Source organism: Thamnophis elegans, chromosome 2 (assembly GCF_009769535.1).
Source record: "Thamnophis elegans isolate rThaEle1 chromosome 2, rThaEle1.pri, whole genome shotgun sequence".
Taxonomy (NCBI): Eukaryota; Metazoa; Chordata; class Lepidosauria; order Squamata; family Colubridae; genus Thamnophis; species Thamnophis elegans.
In genome coordinates, this window is record NC_045542.1 from 82482260 (window position 1) to 82501065 (window position 18806).

General features: G+C 38.1%; 1 protein-coding gene across 1 annotated transcript; it reads left to right on the forward strand.

Moving 5' to 3' along the window:
• The first annotated feature begins 212 nt into the window (after positions 1-212).
• On the forward strand, positions 213-17799 carry SHROOM1 (shroom family member 1). The gene is made up of 6 exons (XM_032209247.1): positions 213-2819; positions 10020-10090; positions 12352-12918; positions 15543-15702; positions 16128-16400; positions 17046-17799. Exons 1-6 carry the CDS (start codon positions 228-230, stop codon positions 17298-17300), a joined length of 3918 nt encoding a protein of 1305 aa, XP_032065138.1. The 5' UTR covers positions 213-227; the 3' UTR covers positions 17301-17799.
• The last annotated feature ends 1007 nt before the right edge of the window (positions 17800-18806 follow it).

Consider the following 18806-nt stretch of genomic DNA (forward strand, 5'->3'; position numbering starts at 1 on the left):
ATCATCTTAATGATTAGCTAGAAAAAACAAACAGATGTACTAGATGTGTTTTAATTCTCTTTTTTTTTCTTTTCTAGCATCTATCTCCTCTTCTCATGAAAGGTGGAGCTGACGGGTGAAACTTTCTCCAAAGAAATATGTTCCAATATGTGCATTCCTGGCAATAAGACCAGAGATCTCTTCAGATTGCTTTTTTTCTGGAAGACTAGACTGATTCGTAATACAAAATGTCTTCCTCTGACAATGAAGTGACAAAATGGCCCCCTGGAGAAGTCAGAGAAATAGCTGAGCTCTTGTCACCGTTGGTCTCACCTAACACTGTTCACATTTTCTCACCAGAGACCCCTCTTCCTGGCACAGACCAATATATGCACATTTCTGGAAAAACAGATTCTGCATACAGTTCTTTCTCAGGGAGCTCAAATCTGCCAGACGCCCCTGTGTCATTAGGCTCTGGGGAACATGATTTGCTTCCTCTAAAGCAAATGCCATATACGGATTCAGGATATATAGGAAATATTTGTAATCCCGGTGCAAGACATTTTGAAGATGGACAGATGTATGAAAACAAGATAGTGAGAAAAGCCAATTGCCCTAGGTTGGACAGTCCTACATATATCAAATCATATGGAAGCAAGCCAACTCTTGAGATGTTATACCAAACTGCATCACCATTGACCAGGCTCTCACCTCTGTTTTCTCATCTGCCATCCCCAACAGCTCAAGTAGACCACTCTGAAACTAATCAAAATGTGGATGAAACTCATGCTGGAATTTGCTTTAGCCATAATGTTCAAGGAGAAGCCTTTGTGAAAGAGGGCAACCAAGGGCTTCCTTTGCACACCCTACCAAATTGCTGTAATGACTGTTGGCTCTCATTTTCTCAGAACGAAAGTCCAGTCGTGGAAAAGGACGTTGCTTGGTATTCTGCTAACCTGAATACTACAAAGAATAGTACTACCTCTTCCACCAAGCATTCTATCCTTCAAGAAAAGTCAAAATCTGGCTTTTTGGCCAAGAAGAGCCAGGAGATGTTGACTGCTCAGAATGCAATTCATGCTCATAAATTTCCAGAAGCAACGAGGGCTAAGCCTTCTCTTTCACTGCAGACCAAGTACAAACCTGTTAATGATCCACTGGAGAACAAACAGTATTGTGCCAGTGTATATAAGCCACACTTTGGAGAAGCAGATTTTACAGGGAGGGCAGCAGTACTCATGAAACAGGAGGGGCAGCTTTACGGACCTCTGGATTATTATTCAGGTTTCGATCACAGCATATGCAAGAGCAGTAAAAGTTTAAAACATGCTGACAACTCTGTTCCTAATGAAGTTACACCGAGAATAATTAATATCTCTGAAGATAAGGACTGCACTTTCTGTTCTGAGGAAGGAAACAGCGGAAGCATTTGGCAGCAGCCTTTAAAAATCCAGAACCTGCCATCTCAAGCTTTGGCTCCTACCGAAACAACTTACGGTAAGATTTATGAGACATCGCATTCAGGATCTTATTTCGACTATGCTACAGAGGAAGTTGTTTCTCAATTATTCAGCAGCCCTGGAAAAGCAGAGGAGGATACAACCAGTAGCACAAGCCTTTTAGCATATCCTAAAGAGGAGGAAATGCTCAAGCCTTTTGGTTTTCCCAGATTGCCATTTTCAAAGGCTGAAAGTCAACCCCAGAATGAGTCTGCCAATATCAAGATAAATAGAAAGACAACTCCTTTGCTTTATTATCTCTCTGGTGGGAGAAATTCCAGCCTTATGAATCATAAAAATCAGGATCAAGAACATGAAGACTTTTTGATGAAATCTCCAAAGAACAATCAGTCAGGCTTGGCTGAACCAGGAATAAGGCCAAAAGACAGAAACAGCCACGTGGATGATGTTGCCAACAAGAATGAAGGTTCCTTGGATGAAAAGTTCAAGAATGACTACCGAGAAAAACTTAAATTTGCCCAACAGAAAGTCCTAAGGGAGACATCTTTTAAGAGGAAGGATTTACAGATGAGCTTACCTGTTCGGCTAAAAGAGAAGCCTTCTTCAAGGCCATCTATTCAACATCTAAGGTCATTTTCATTATCTAGTACAAATGAGGACTCCAAATCAATTCCTCCAACAAAGCCACAGGAAAATACTTATGCAGACTGGGAATTTAAAAAGCCACAGACTGTTCGAATTGGGGCCAGGAAAAGAGCAACTAAGGAACAAAAGAAGATGTCTTATTCTGAACCTGATAAACTCAACCAATTGGATGATCAGAAGGATCAAAACATATCATGGGGACAGAAAAAGGCAAGATCCCGGTCTGATGAAATTACCGGACAGGGAATAACAATAATCAGAAGTAAAGCTCTGGAAAATCAAGGCAGGGCCATTTCAAAAGCTGAACTGAAGCAATTGCAACATAATGCACTCCGAGAGTACATGGAACGAAAGATTGGGCAACAGCCTGCCATGGCAAAGAGCTGGTCACAGCAGGCTTCCCAACTCAGAATTCTGAGTTCAAAGAGGCCTCCAGAAGGCCACACTTCCAATCCCGGTACCATTAGGAAGTCACAGAATATGTTCTTTCCGTTCCCTGCTTCTGGGAAAATTCATGAACCACCTTCTACCTTCCCTACTTTAACCTGTACAACCACCACTGATAGATGTACGGTCAGATCACTAGAGACTGAGCTGTTGAATTTAAAAGCACAGCCTGCTATCAGTGAAGAAAGCTATAACAGCAAATATGTACCTGCTCAAAGTTTTCTTCACTCAGATTCTGTTTCCAGCAGAGTTCGAGAGAGATCCCAATCAGTTCCTTCTCCTGTTCAGGTAGTTATGAAGCTATTAATACGTAATTTACTTCTGGTGATAATTTTCTCTTTCCTTTAGTATGCTATAATACACACGAGCCTGAATTTCATCTGTGTAAAGGCAATATATTGAAGAGATCACTGGAGGAAGGCATGACTTACGCTTCATTGTCACATTTATTTCTAGCATGACCTTGAAGAATAAATTTCATAATCTGAAAAATTACCTCACTTGTACTGTAATTCCAATGATGTCAATTGAACTTCAGTGTGTTTGGGCATTAATAATTAAGCAGAAAGAAAGAGAAAATATCTGAACTAATTTCTCTCTCATTGAAATCACTGTGACTTAAACATTAACTTTCTATAATATTTTTTTTCTTCCTTTCCCAATTCTGTAATGTCATAAAATAGTTAATAGATTACTGGTAGAGTTGTCATGATAGGTTTTTTTTTAAAGAGCTGAATTTACAAAGAATGAGAGACTAAGTAATACCTTCCTCTTTATCTTAGACATAGAATTGTTTTGGCTAAGGTCTCCCATGTCACGTAAAATTGTGATTTCTTATGTTCTATTTATTTATTGTTTAAACAATGTATGTAATCATCCATTTCACAGCAATGCGTTTTTGTGACAGACAGGATTAAAGAAAAAGAAAAAAGGAAAAAAGGAAAGAAATCACAACACACAAAAATGTACACAGAATATTGTGTTTATAATAATATAACATAAACTAGATTATAAAAAGTGTTTCAGTTGATGAAGCATAAGAACAGACAAATGTCTGTGGAAACATCAGATTTTTAATGCCTTATAAAAGGCCAAGATATAAGGGTCATCTGGACCTTCAGGGTGAATGCTGTTCCATTGGGCAGGCACTATGATAGAGAAGATCTTACAGGATGACATAGAAGGAACCTGGACAATCTTACTCCATAAGTCCTTAAGAGCTGAGGAAAAATATCTTAAATGACATCCTTGGCTTCCAATTTCTTTTAACTCTGTTTCTTCCTCGCCTCCCCCACCCCCTCAAGGGAACAACCTGAATGAGGCAACACAATATTATTTTTCCTGTGAATTATATTGGGTGTTTTTGCTGGAAGCCATATTTTACATTTCATGTCAAATGATTTTTATGTGAAATTTATTGGTGATAAACTACTTTCAAAGTTTACCATTTTCTGTATGCTAGTGATTTTTGAGTAAGAGGTTTTGTTTTGAGTTTAAAGGTGATCAAATACCATGTAATGTGCCATGATACAGATACTGAAGCTCAACTGATTTCTGCCTATCGAAGATATGATATTGTTCCATAGTTTGCCATGAAATCTGCTTCTTCTTTATGTTTCCCAACTTGATTTTGGGCTTTAAAAAAACACTACTGACCACGGACAATTCTCTATCTTTATTAATAATTGAATCTTACTGTTTTTTAAATTACCTTTTAAATTTTTCTTTCATGTTCCACATTTATTTCGCCACACTAAACAAGAAATATATGTTTCTTAGTGTCGAAACTTCAATTACCTATTTCTTCAGCTCAAGAGATTTCAGTTACCTATTTCGCTGATAACAAACTTTCTATTATTATTTGTTTTAAATGTCTGTAGAGATTCTCAGTCATCCAGGTCATGGTTGTCTCTTCCTTCCATTCCCCACTATCCAGTCAGAGCTGAAGAAGCTTCTTGGATGAGAAGTGAAATGTCTTCAAAGAAAAAACAAGAAAGTCCAGTTGCCTCCTGAAAAAGCACCTGTGGGGCAATTATTTTTAAATGATTTAAAAATAAAACCATAGCAGAGTATTTATATAGCAATATAATAAATAAAATGGGAGAAAAGGTTAATGGATCATTGTACTTGATTCCTAGGGTTTCTGAATCATGGCTTAGAGATCCAGTCTATAATATACCCTTCTCAATGCCCTCCAGATATATCCATGAGGGACGACAATGATGACACTTGTGATCCAATTAATTTGGAGGGCATGGATGGAGAAGACTACTTTACATTTTTAAATGGAATTTAAGGAGAGGGATAGTTCTCATATTACAGAGAATGAGAACTTTACATCTTTTCAGATGATAACTCTTGAACTATTTGTTTTAAAATACTAGAGGGAAAAGAGGTTCCTGATTTCTTGGTAAAATTATGTGGAGGTAAACAGAAAAATTGGATTTATGAATTTCATGAATGTTCCCTTATTTTTAAACTCTGCTGTCTATTTATTTTAATTTACAGTTAAATAATATTTTGAAATACCTTAATAATTTGGCTTCATTGATTAAATATGATAACCAAAATGTTACGTCTACTGATTGCAACTGGACCAGTTAAAACCATGGGCCTCTAGTATTTGAGCATATATAAGGTGACTAGATTTTCAGATTGGTAAAGAGGGACACCTTTGAACGGGAATTGGTAAAGAGGGACACCTTTGAAAAATTTTATACGGAGCAACAAAAATTTTCATACAACGCAAAAATAGTATTGTAATATTTTTTTTATTTCAACATAACTACAATTTACAAATATAAATTGTAACTGTTGCCAAACATCAAAATTTTGATCATGTGACCATGAGGGTGCTGCAACGGTCGCTAAGTGTGAAAATGATCACTAAGTGTGAAAAATGGTCATCAGTCACTTTTTTCAATGCCATTGTAACTTTGGTCACTAAACCCATTATACCACCTTTCTTGCCACAGTTCTTAAGTGAATAACAGCAGCTGGTATTTTGTATTTTGGATAGAATCCACACAGAATAAATTGAAGTAAAACATTTCAAACTATTCCACACAGAATAAATTGAAGTAAAACATTTCAAACTATTCCACACAGAATAAATTGAAGTAAAACTATTTTAAAAAATCCTATGCAAAATAAATAAAATATTTAATGTATTTATTTTAAAATACATTAAAAAATAAAAGAAAAAAACCCGGCTCACTTACCAGCAGGCAGGCACTCCTCCTTAAGTGAATAACTGCAGCTGATAAGTTAGTAACATAAGTGAATCTGGTTTCCCCATTTGAGTTTGTCAAAAGGTCATAAAAGGCGATTACATGACCCCAGGACACTGAAACCATCATAAATACGAATCTGTTACCAAACATCAAAATTTTGATCGCGTGACCATGAGGATGCTGCAATGGTCGCTAAGTGTGAAAATGGTCGCTAAGTGTGAAAAATGGTCATCAGTCACTTTTTTCAATGCCATTGTAACTTTGGTCACTAAACCCATTATACCACCTTTCTTGCCACAGTTCTTAAGTGAATAACTGCAGCTGATAAGTTAGTAACATAAGTGAATCTGTGTCAGCATCACTTCATTCAGTAATCAGGAAAGAAAACCACTGGACTCCATTTTTATTGAAATCAAGTGTACTTTTACTAATTATAAATGAACAGTTGCAAAGCTAAGCTGAGTCTGGTTAATTAGGCGCGAAAGCTAATAATATAATGTATAATTTATTCCCCTCCCCTTTGCATTCCCGTGCACAGTCCAATCATATTTCCCCCAAATGTCAGGTGTGAGATAACTTCAAAAGGCATCACCAGGATGGAATGCTGGCCTTTGCAGGAAATACCCCTCCTCCACATGCGCAGTAAGGTGGTCAATTCAGCGTCTAGAAACTTCCTCCAGCACAGCAATGATTCCCCTCCCAAATCCCCGTTTCAATGGCAGCCGAAGCAGTAGCAAAGCAGAGGCTGACAATCTGGTTTCACCATTTGACTTTGTCAAAAGGTCACAAAAGGCAATTACATGACTCCAGGACACTGAAACATTCATAAATACGAATCTGTTGCCAAACATCAAAATTTTGATCACATGACCATGAGGATGCTGCAACGGTCGCTAAGTGTGAAAATGGTCACTAAGTGTGAAAAATGGTCATCAGTCACTTTTTTCAATGCCATTGTAACTTTGGTCACTAAACCCATTATACCACCTTTCTTGCCACAGTTCTTAAGTGAATAACTGCAGCTGGTATTTTGTATTTTGGATAGAATCCACACAGAATAAATTGAAGTAAAACATTTCAAACTATTCCACAAAGAATAAATTGAAGTAAAACATTTCAAACTATTCCACACAGAATAAATTGAAGTAAAACTATTTTAAAAAATCCTATGCAAAATAAATAAAATATTATTTTAAAATACATTAAAAAATAAAAGAAAAAAACCCGCCTCCCTTACCAGCAGGCAGGCACTCCAAGTCAATCCAGAATGATGTAGATGTTAATACAAAGAACTAAGCAAATTAAAATGGTGAAATTAGTCCCAGGGAAATATTTTTCAAAGAAACCTTGCCACCATTTTTCCCACATGAGCCGACCTCCAACCTCCGTGCCCCTCCCCTCCGGGAAATCCAGGAAGGAACAGTAGCTACTTCTCTACCGAAAGTATTTCCTGGAGCTCTATGGTACTGGGTCATCTTTTCTTATAAAAGGAAGTAAAAGGGGTGGGGGGGGGTTCCATTTTCTTGCTTTAATGTTTTAATATCTTCAATGAATGTACTGAGACATAGAGAGGGGTTAGAGTTAGACAGGGTGTCTTTTGTCTTGCCCCGGTTAGGATTTCTTAAGCAAATCCACTGCACTTTCAACATGAAGCCAGAAAATCGGGACTTTTTAAAAACGCTGCGGGACATGGGACAAATTGTTAGAAATCGTGACTGTCCCACCAAAATCAGGACGTCTGGTCACCTTAAACATGTAGCAAGAAAATCAGAAAGCAAAGTAACACTTTGGGTGAATTATAACACAGAGCACAGGGAAGTTGTAGCTTCCCTTTGTAGCAGTGACTTTCCCACTTCCCCAAGTATATTTTTTCTTGCATGGTTATGAAAGGTGGAAAAAAATCCATTGGTCATGTGTGTGTGCGTGCTTGCATGTGCATGCGTGTGTGCATATGTGTATGTGAGAAAAAGAGAGAGAGCTGTTGGTTGTAGCTGCACAACAACATGTTTTATGGATGGAGAGGTGCTCAAACTGGAGCAAGAAGGAATCGGTTATGTAATATTCCAATTAGCTGTTTCTTAAAGAAACCACATCTTCTCTTGGCTCCCTTTTTTAAGGATAACAGGCAGAGTGAGCCCATCCAAACCAGATCTGAGCACCTTTCCCTCTTTGGTTCTGAATACAGGCAGTCCTATTTAGCAACTATTTCTCTTGCTAGGCAAGATAGATGTTAGATGAGTTTTTCTCCACTTTACAACTTTTCTTGCGCCAAAGTAGTTAAGACTCACTGCAGTTGTTAAGTTAGTAACACAGTTGTCAAGTGAATTTGACTTCCACAATGACTTTGCTGATCAGGTCACAAAAGGTAATCACTGCCATTGTTATAAATACATGCCAGTTGCGAACTATCCAAATTTTGATCCCATGTGACCATGGGAATGCTGCAATAGTTATAAATGTGTAAAACAGTCTTCTTCTTCTTCTTCTTCTTCTTCTTCTCCTCCTCCTCCTCCTCCTCCTCCTCCTCCTCCTCCTCCTCCTCTTCCTCTTCCTCCTCCTCCTCCTCCTCCTCCTCCTCCTCCTCCTCCTCCTCCTCTTCTTCTTCTCCTCCTCCTCCTCCTCCTCCTCCTCCTCCTCCTCCTCCTCCTCCTCCTCCTCCTCCTCCTTCTTTATTGCAAAGTCATGTCCAATCCATCATGACCCCATGGACAACATTCCTTCAGGCCTCCCTGTCCTCTTCCATCCTCTGGAGTCCATTTAAGCTTACGTCTACTGCTTCAGTGACTTCATCCAGCCACCTCATTCTTTGTTGTCCCATTCTTCTTTTGCACTCAAACTTTCCCGGCTCTTCTCCAGTGAGTCCATCCTTCTCATTAGGTGGCCCAAGTATTTGAAAGCAGTCTTAAGTCACTTTTTTTCAGTGCCATTGTAACTTTGAATGGTCACTAAATGAATGGTTGTAAGATGAGGACTTACAACCTGTAGCGAAGTTGCATGATGCCATATGATCACTATTTAGGCAATAAGTCAGTGGTTTCTCTGGTAAGCTCAGGGAGTGAGCAAATGTTTAGTCTGCTTGGATTTTCTGTTTTTATTGTGTGAGATGAATTTCCAGTGCCACTTCCAATCCCCTTGTAGGGATCCCTTCAGTATAAGTCAGTCAGCCTTTTCCCCTGTTATCTTGCATTCTTATCAGTTGTAAAAATATTTTTTCTCAGCATTGCAGTTATTCATCAACACTGATGAATGGCAATTGTTTGGTAATGAGATACCTTCAAGGAAAACCCCAAAGCTAGAGAGTACCAAGAATTCCTCATTTCATACCTTAGGTATAAATATTCTCATCCTCAAACTTTGATCAACATTTTCTATAAGATGTCTAATCTTTGAGGATGGGGATGCAGTGGCTCAGTGGCTAAGACACTGAGCTTGTTGATCAGAAAGGTGGGCAGTTCGGTGGTTTGAATCCCTAGCACCACATAATGGAGTGACCATTACTTGTCCCAGCTTCTGCCAACCTAGCAGTTCGAAAGGATGTAAAAAATACAAGTAGAAAAATAGGAATCACCTTTGGTGGAAAGATAACAACACTCCGTGCGCCTTTGGCATTGAGTCATGCCAGCCATATGACCACAGAGACATCTTTGGACAGTGCTGGCTCTTTGGCTTTGAAACAGAGATGAGCACCACCCCTTAGAGTCAGAAATGGCTAGCACATATGTGCGAGGGGAACCTTTAACTTTAATCTTTGAGGTCTTTCAATTGGCCCATTTAGGTGCAAGAGACCAGTCACTCAATGTAACCTGCTAAATTTAGAAATTATAAAACAATCTTTGGATTCCCTCTAGGGTTGGCATTTCTTGGGGGATTGTTGAATTAGTGGCCAGTTTGACTCATAATGAGGGGTAAAATACTTTGCAGAGTAGTGAAATACCATGCAGGGCAAAACAGATTTATAGTTAAGCCTATCTTGGCAATCAACTGGCCTGGTGTTCTCCTATTGGGTATGTCACTGGGTCTGGTAGGTATCAAAGTCTTTGTTTCTGCCTTTGAACCGAAAACATGTCTATTTGGATTCTTAGTAATCTACATTCTTTAACCAGAGTCACTATGTACAATGCTTTGGCCCCAAACGCCCTCACTTCCTGTTGCTAATGTGTTATTTTATATCAGCATGTTTAGATTAAAAGTTAAACAACAACAACATGAGTGCTTTGTAATGATGTAACTTTCTTACATAATTTTTATTTTTTAGGATTACTATAGATCTACAGCTTTTTCAACCTCATCATCTCAGGATCATGAACATTATGCTGCACATCACAGGTAAATGGGATCATATAATAAATCTGGCCAATTGACTTCATTAGAATTTTCATATGCAGAGATGAACATAGTTTCCAACATGTGCATTTTATGCAAGGTGCAATATATATTTTTTTGCATTTTTATATGCATTTCCCCTCGTTCTAATTTTTCGCTGTATCGTTCCACCAAAGTTCTTTTTCATACTTTTCATTAATGTACTGTAATTGCATATACTTCTGTGATTCTCTGAACATCATTTTTGCATTCTCTTCCAAAATAATCTTCCAGATCCTTTCCCCTCTGCTATCATCTAATTTTTTTTAAAAAAAACTTTGTACTTTCCCATCCTGCAGCTGTTTCATTTTTAGTTACTTCTTTTATTTTTCTCCTTTTCTTACATTTCCTGTTTTTTCTCTCTCTCTCCAGTGTTGACTCTTGGCATTATCAAAAAGTGGTTTGTTCCACACGGAGAACCTCTTACCTTTCTTGTATGTTACCCTCTGTCTTTCCACATAAGGAATCAAAACAATCAGTGTTTTGCCAGACACGCTTAAACTGTATATTTTAAAAAGGACATTTTCCAAATTGAGCCAATAGCAGAAAATGCCTTGAAAAAATTGTTAAATGTATAACTTGTCATTTCATAGAAAATGGTCAGGGCAATTAACTATAAAATATACTAAATGTGTGATAATATACATATTAGGCAATCACATGATAATGCAATATAACTATCAGGTAATAGCTGATTAGTGTAGAGTTATTTTTCCAGTAGTGATCTATAGCGTTTTTTAGAGTAATCCAATCATTGTTATGCCAAAATAGCAGTACTTATAAATAGCAACTCAGCCTAGGTTACAGAACACCTGAAAAGATTTAAAATTATCCAATAATATATAAATGAGGGCTGAAGTTTCCTATCACAATTTCCCCACATTCTGTACTTTAGCCCTAATGATAGCATTAAAAATCCTTCTTGCAATCTGGATGCTTTTTGCTTCCTTGCTCATGAACTGCATTAACCTTGTCAAAGATGCTATAAGTCATTAGAGGTTAGTGACTCATGAAGTTTCCAACTTACCTGAATCAAAAAGAGGAGCATAACTATTATACTAAACCATATCTATCATACTAAACCATACCTATCATACTAAACCATACCTATCATACTAAACGATAACTATCATACTAAACCATACCTATCATACTAAACCATACCTATCATACTAAACCATAACTATCATACTAAAACCTAAAAAGGACATCTATGTCCTTTTTTGCAACAGCCGCCCCTATCCCCATACTTATTTATAAAGACAAATATTAGTAAAGTGACTGCAGCCCAAGCAATATTAGCCACTATTACTAAGCCTAAAGCTAAATCAGGAAATGTGTTTAAAATAATGAATGGGAACTAAAAGACTTTTGTTGAATGAGTTCTTCTAACTTCAGCATTTCAGCAGTTTTTGAATATAATGTTTAATATAATAAAGGAATTAAACATGTGAACTTGTTTACAAAATAAAGTAGTGTTTTGATAAGAAAAGGTTTCAGCCTCCCCTCTGAAGCAACTCTGAAACCTATTTCTGCTGTGAAACTGTTAGCTGTCAGTAAATAGTAACAAGGCATTTGAGATACATACCTCCTATGCAGATTCTGCGCTTCGATAATTGGTGTAAAATTAATTCATACAAGTATATCTTTAGATGAATTTTTATAACTAACTTCTATTGTTGTTATTGTTTTTTGAGAAAAAATACTAATCTTAACAGGACGTGATTGAGACACATGAAGCATTTATGGCACTTGATATTATGTTCCAATAGTGCTATTATACAGAATTTTTGCACTCTTCAAAAATGTATGGCATTAAGTTTGGATGGATGGGAAATAGAAAACAAGAAAAAAGAAATATTCCAAAGAAATATTCAACAGTTTCCAAATTAATAACATCTGGGGAAAGCTATTTAATTTCTTAAAGTTATTATTATAGTATAAAATGTATATACTACTTGGTATGTAGGTAAGTGAGATTATGGTAGAATGCAACTCTAAAATGGTTTTTTTTTTTTAATTTGGAAAAATAACCTCTAAAGAAGCCTGGGGATGTAACCACAATATTTGGGTTTATACAATATCCTAAACCAAAATTAAACAAAGTATATTGTGGCTTACTGTCACATGTAAACACAGCCCGTGCATTGGCTCATAAGAAGTATCATTAAAAAAAAGAAGACTGTATAGAATTGTATAAATCTGTTTCTACTTTTTTGTTCTAGCTTCTCTGTGTCTGAGAAAGATGATTCTGCAGACAGTGAAGATGATAAGAAATCCTTAGAGAATTCGCATGGTCAAGAAGTTGAATTGTCTTTGTTCTCCAAAGAAAACAGTAAGAATTCTCAGCTGAAGCAAGAAATAAGTGAAAACTTGGAAGTGTTCAGTGATCCTGGGGAAACCCAGTGGCAGCACAGAGAGGAAGAAGATGCATCAGATCAATCAGAAGCGAGAACAGACAATTGCACAGTCCTGTTGGACAGTGAAGGACCTCAACATTTGAGTCAACAATTTGCAAATTTAAAAGTTCCGCAAAATGAACAGGAGCATCAGTTTTCATTTCAAGATACAGCTTTATCCATAGATCAGTCAAAATCTCAACAGGATCAAAAGCATTGCCATCTTGCAGTTGATGTTATTGTGGAAGACAGCTCTCTGGTTGATATCCTTATGCCTCATCCCTCGAGAAAGACTGTTTATGATCTCATGGAAGGCCTCTTTCCTGTGAACACTTCAATGATAGGGAGGACTCACAGAAGGAATGGGGGAATTCAATCTGCCCAGGCAAATGAGTAAGTTTGGGAAGCACAGAACTTTATATTGAATGTATGGCAGTGGTGGGTTTCTGTCGGTTCGCACCGGATCGGGAGAATCGGATGGTGAAATGGACCCAGAAGTAACTTCCGCCCTGTCGCTCCATGCTCACCCCGCCCGCTAGAGAGGTCCAGCGGCACAATCCACCAGTCAGCAGAGGCAAGCTCAGGAGTTTTTCCCCTTTCTACTGGATGCCCCTCTGTCTTGCCTCCTCCGATCTCCCTAATTTCAGCCCTTAATCCTCCAGTTGTCTATTTTTGGGAGGTTTTCCCCTCCCCCCTTTCATAGGAGATCCAAAAAAAGTTGCCACATGGTTTGGGGGTGGTGGTCATGTGACTGAGTGTGCATGAGTGATGTCAAGTTGGCCATACCTGCCGGGTCACATAACTGCCAAGCCATGCCCACAAAATAGGCCACACCCACAGAATAGGTTCTAAAAAAAATTGAAACCCACCACTGATGTATGGGTAGAGATAAATGTGTGCAGCACAATGGATGTTAACAACTCTGTGGATGGTTTGCAACTGAGAAAAATACATTGGTGCATGAATAGCATAGGCACAGTTGATGGAGAGCCACATTAATCTAATATGGGGGGGGGGAATCAGGAGTCTGGAAGCATCTTTTCCTGCTAACAAATTTGACTGAAGCATTTGTGATTCTTCGGGAGTTTTGTTTTTGTTTTTACATGAACATCAGCGATACAGCATTTGTTAAAATATGTGACACTATCCTGAAGGAAGAACCGTAGTTCAGTAGTAGAGCACAGGTTTTGTGTGTGGAAGGCCTGAAATTCAGTCAAAGTAGAATATATTACATAGATGAACAAATACTCTTATCTCGGATCAGATAGTTTGCAATGATGCTACAAGGAATTTTGGCAATTTTTTGACAGAAATGTCTGGTGTTTATATAATCAACTTTTTTTAAAAAAAATGTGCATGTAGGATCTAAGAGCCATAGTGGCATAGTGGTTAGAATGCAGGCTACCTCTGCCCACTGTCAGGAGTTCGATCTTGACCAGCTCAAGATTGACTCATCCTTCCATCCTTCCGAGGTTGGTAAAACCCAGGTTGTTGGGGGAAATATGTGGACTGTACACTGCTTAGAGAGTTCTGTAAAGCACTGTGACATGATATATGTCTAAGTGCTATTGCTATTGGCATCTGGTGGAACTGCAAGGTACAGCAGGCAGCAAAATGATTGTTTCTTCCTTTATTGGATATCCTCTTCCTCTTTTGCTGATATTATCTTTTTCTATGATATTACCTCCAACTTTTAAAATGCAAACCTTATAGCACTGGCTTCAATCCCAAGATTGCAGGAAAATTATTATTTCAGAACTCTTCTCACTATAAACACAATATCCACTAATTGGGTGTCACAGCTGACTGGGTCCTTTTGGAACTGGAGATATATTTAAGTTTTCAATGATAGCAATCCTTTCCCAAAGACTAGGACTTCATCAAAGATTCCCTCCATAGCCAACCACCTCCCTCATTCTCCTGTTGAGTCTTGAGTGAAGAGACCCTCTCTCTGGGATTTTGCTTCTCTTCCTCCAGTAAATTTCATGTTAACTTTCCTTCTCCCCTTCTGACTCAGGAACCAACAACTTCTCTGCACAGCCACTTCAACTGAACTGTCCAATTGCTGCTTCCCTTCTACAAGAGTCTTTGTAATTCACATTTTCTCTCCTTGTTCTCCCCTCATTTCTACCCTACTCTTTCTCTCAAATTTTGGGTTACACCAGCAGAATGACCCCTAAAAGCTCTAGTCCCCAATACCTATTAACAAGGCTAGACCAATGGGACTGCTGTCTACATCTGCCCCACAACTATCCTGGACAGCAGCCAATTTAGCTTATCAATCAGTTTAACATCACCACACATCATGGCTAGAACTAAATTTCTTTTCCCCTTTACTCCTTTTTTGCTGACTCATCCTAGCAAAATAGCAGCCATACTAAGCCTCTAAAAACTATACACCACATTAGGAAAGAAATATTGTTCAGTGGCTTAGCAGTCAAAACATACCTATGTTGCACTGGGAAATATTGAAACAAGCATAGACCATTCTATCTCTGATATCCATAAAAACTTTAGGTAGGATTGTGGATGTGCTTGGAAGAAAAATGGTCTAGAATAATCTAAACCACTTATTTGAATAATAACTTCTCTATTGGCTAATTAGGGATGCAGTGGCTCAGTGGTTAAGACTCTGAACTTGATCAAAAATGTCAGCAGTTCAGTGGTTCGAATCCCTAGCGCTGCGTAACAGAGTGAGCTTCCATTACTTGTCCCAGCTTCTGCCAACCTGGCAGTTCAAAAGCATGTAAAAATGCAAGTAAAAATCGGAACCACCTTTGGTGGGAAGGTAACAGCGTTCCATATGCCTTCGGCATTTAGTCATGCTGGTCACATGACCACGGAGACGTCTTCGGGACAGTGCTGGCTGTTCGGCTTTAAAACGGAGATGAACACCGCCCCCTAGAGTCAGGAACGACTAGCACATAAGTGCAAGGGAAACCTTTAACTTTACCTTATTGGATAATTGTTTGTCACATGGTTTGGATGATAATGTTGTGGGTGTTTAATTTTTGCAGCCAAAGAAGCAATGAGTGTGGAACAGATCCATATTATGGAACTGCAAATGAGTTTGGATACAGAGCAGAAGATGAGATGTTTCATATAAATCAAATAATGAATGAAAATAATGAAAAGAAAGAAAGTCTTCCTGATGTAGACAGAATCACAAGTAAGAAAGTAAGTAGTTGAATGGCACAACAACCTTTACATATCTATTAACAGGAAAGTTCCCTTGAATTCAATAGAATTATTTTGTGGTAAATGCATATTGTGTTGCTGGGGGGGGGGGAATGAACAAAATCCTGCTGAAAATGTATTTACTTAAAAACAAAAATTATATGAGATGGCAAGCCATTTTGTCAGAACATCAGGTGAGGAATTATGGGCACTATAGATCCACTTTTATAAGACCATTATGAATTTCCAATGCTTCGCCTCCCCAAACTATAAAATACTTTTCCTGCACCATTTTCTTTTCATCTTCTGCTCCCTTATGTGGATTGACACTCCCTTATTTGTCTAATCCACAGCTCTTCCCCCTGTCTCCCAAGGTTATAATCAAATAGCCTGTTACAGATTCTCATATGTTTTTCTTCTCGCAGAAGCAGCTTATTTTGAGCATCCAGTCGAAATTGCAGACTCTTCAGGATGAGAGGAAACTTATCCAGTCTGAAGCTCAGGAACATGCTGCTCATGGGAAGGTGCTGGAATCCCTGGTGCAAGATCTATGTAAACCCAATGAGTTTGAGCGCTACCTGATGTTCATGGGTGATTTAGAGAAAGTTGTGAACTTGCTGCTGTGTCTCTCCACCCGCCTTGCCCGGATCCACAATGCTATGGGGAAAATGGATGAAAACACAGATGCTGAGGAAAAAGTGAGTGCCAGGAAAGATACTGTAGAGTTTTATACTGTTGTACCTTTTAAATACACACTGGTACTTTTTTCCCAGTTGCCTAGAGCAGAGCTGGCTGGAGAATTCTGGGAGTTGAAGTCCACAAGTCTTAAAGTTGCCAAGTTTGGGAACCACTGGCCTAGAGAACTGAAGGGAAGTCTGTATCTATTGTTGATAGGATGGGGACCCAAAGAAACTTTACATAGAGTTGGGGTAGAAGATGGAACATGATGGGACATGAGTAGATGCTTTCTTCTTTTGTCATTATTCCCTTTAAAATTGCCTCTTCTTTCATTTTTAAAACCCATAATGGAAAAAAGGAATAGAAAAAGAACTGGAATGAAAGAAAAAGAATTAAAAACACAACTGTAAAAACAACATATTTTTTAAACTTTAAGTGGCAACTGTCCACAACTGCTTTTCAGTATGGTGAAACATCTAATTGGATCCCTCATATGCTTGGATTCAGTCAAGCAAGAAAACGAGATTCTAGTTACTTTTATCTGCATGGTGCCACTAATCATAAGATACAAGGGATCTGCAGAGACATCCCAGAAAGAATCAGTAATTATTAATTTCACATTACATTTTACCTATTAACCTTGGTTTGGTTATGTTTGCCTTCAGGAATCCTTAAATGAGCGGCATCGACTTTTATCCAGACAGCGGGAAGATGCAAAGGACTTGAAGGAGAACTTGGATCGCAGAGAAAGGGTGGTGTCAGGCATCCTTGCCAAATACATGACTGAGAATCAGCTCCAGGACTACAAACACTTTATTCAGGAGAAGATAACTCTACTGATTGAACAAAAGGACCTTGAGGAATATGTTAAATTTCTCGAAGAGCAACTGGAGAGACTAGAGAAGAGTATTCTTCCTTAAAAACCCTATTATTTGCTCTCGCTTTCCTAAATATCTATTAACAAAGCATCATTTAAGATGTGAGCAATGGCACCTTTTGATTATTTCTAGCAAGCCATCACAAGATCCCATTGACAAAGGCTGAATTGGCTCAGGCATACAGTATATTCTTAGAATGAAAAGAGAAAGCCTTCACTGCAGATAGCACTTTTTAAAAAAACAACAACAACAAAATCTTGAAATGACTGGTACAATGTTCATTATCTTTTCATAAGGAATTAATGTGATCCTTTCTTCTTTGTTGACTACAGTCTGTTTTTTTCAGGCTGATTATAATAATAATAATAATTCCATAAATATATTTTATTCTATATTGAATGTTCATCATTGTCCATTCTTAATTTTTTAATCCCAAACATCAATATCTCTTCCATTGTTATTTATAGTTACTGCCAGGTATTATTTTAAAATCATGTGTTTTGCTCTTGAGGCCCTTTCAATAAAAAATATTCCTTGGTTATGGAAATGCTAATCTAATTTACACTCTTACTGTCAGGTAGACAGTGTTTTAAGAGTGTAGCATGGTTTGTAGAAGAAGAAAGGGCTGGTTCCCAAGTCATGCTAGCCATTGCTGGCTTCATCATTCTTTATGGAGTAAGCTACCATTAGCCCCAAATCCTCAGGCTTGACTATAGTTACAATAACCATATGCCTTTATTATAAAAGACAGCCCTTTATTTCAGAAAGTTTTTTCACTAGATTTATGTAATTGATTTATTCTTGCTGCTTTTCTCTTGAATTTTCCTTGGTAAATCAAAATTACAAATGTGATTTTTTTAAAATGAACCTCTTTCAGATCTGGCTCTTCTCTAGCCTTGTCCTTTATTTTTTTTCCAAGAAACTCTGGTCACTGTAACTATAGTTCAATTCACACCAAATTAGGGTTTGGAATCTGTGAACACAGGTCATCTCTTGTTTATCCTGTATTATTTAACAGCATCAAAGATACCAAAAGTATAGAAAAACTATGAACCAGGAAGAGTTCAGTAGCAATAGCCATAGCACGTAGACTTATATACCATTTCACAGTGCTTTTACAGCCCTCTCTAAGCAATTTACAGAGTCAGCCTATTGCCCCCAACAATCTGGGTCCTCATTTTACTCACCTTGGAAGGATAGAAGACTGAGTCAACCTTGAACCTAGTGAAACTTAAACTACCAAACTGCAGGCAACTGGAAGTCAGCAGAAGTAGCCTGCAGTTCTGCATTCTAACCACTGCATCGCCATGGCTCTTAAGTAAATGATTTCTAGAGGTTTATAATGATATTTATTTTGTCAGGAGCCCTTGGGTGGGTGGGACTTACCCTTAGCAGTCCTGACGTTAATACAGAAGTTCCCTTTTCCTCTAATACTGTTCAAGGTCAGCCTCAGGATGGAGTAAAACCTATGATGTTGTGCCCCTCATTTCTTTGAGGAAAGTCAGGTGTCTGCATTGCCTGAGAATAGAGACTACGGAGGCAGGAGAG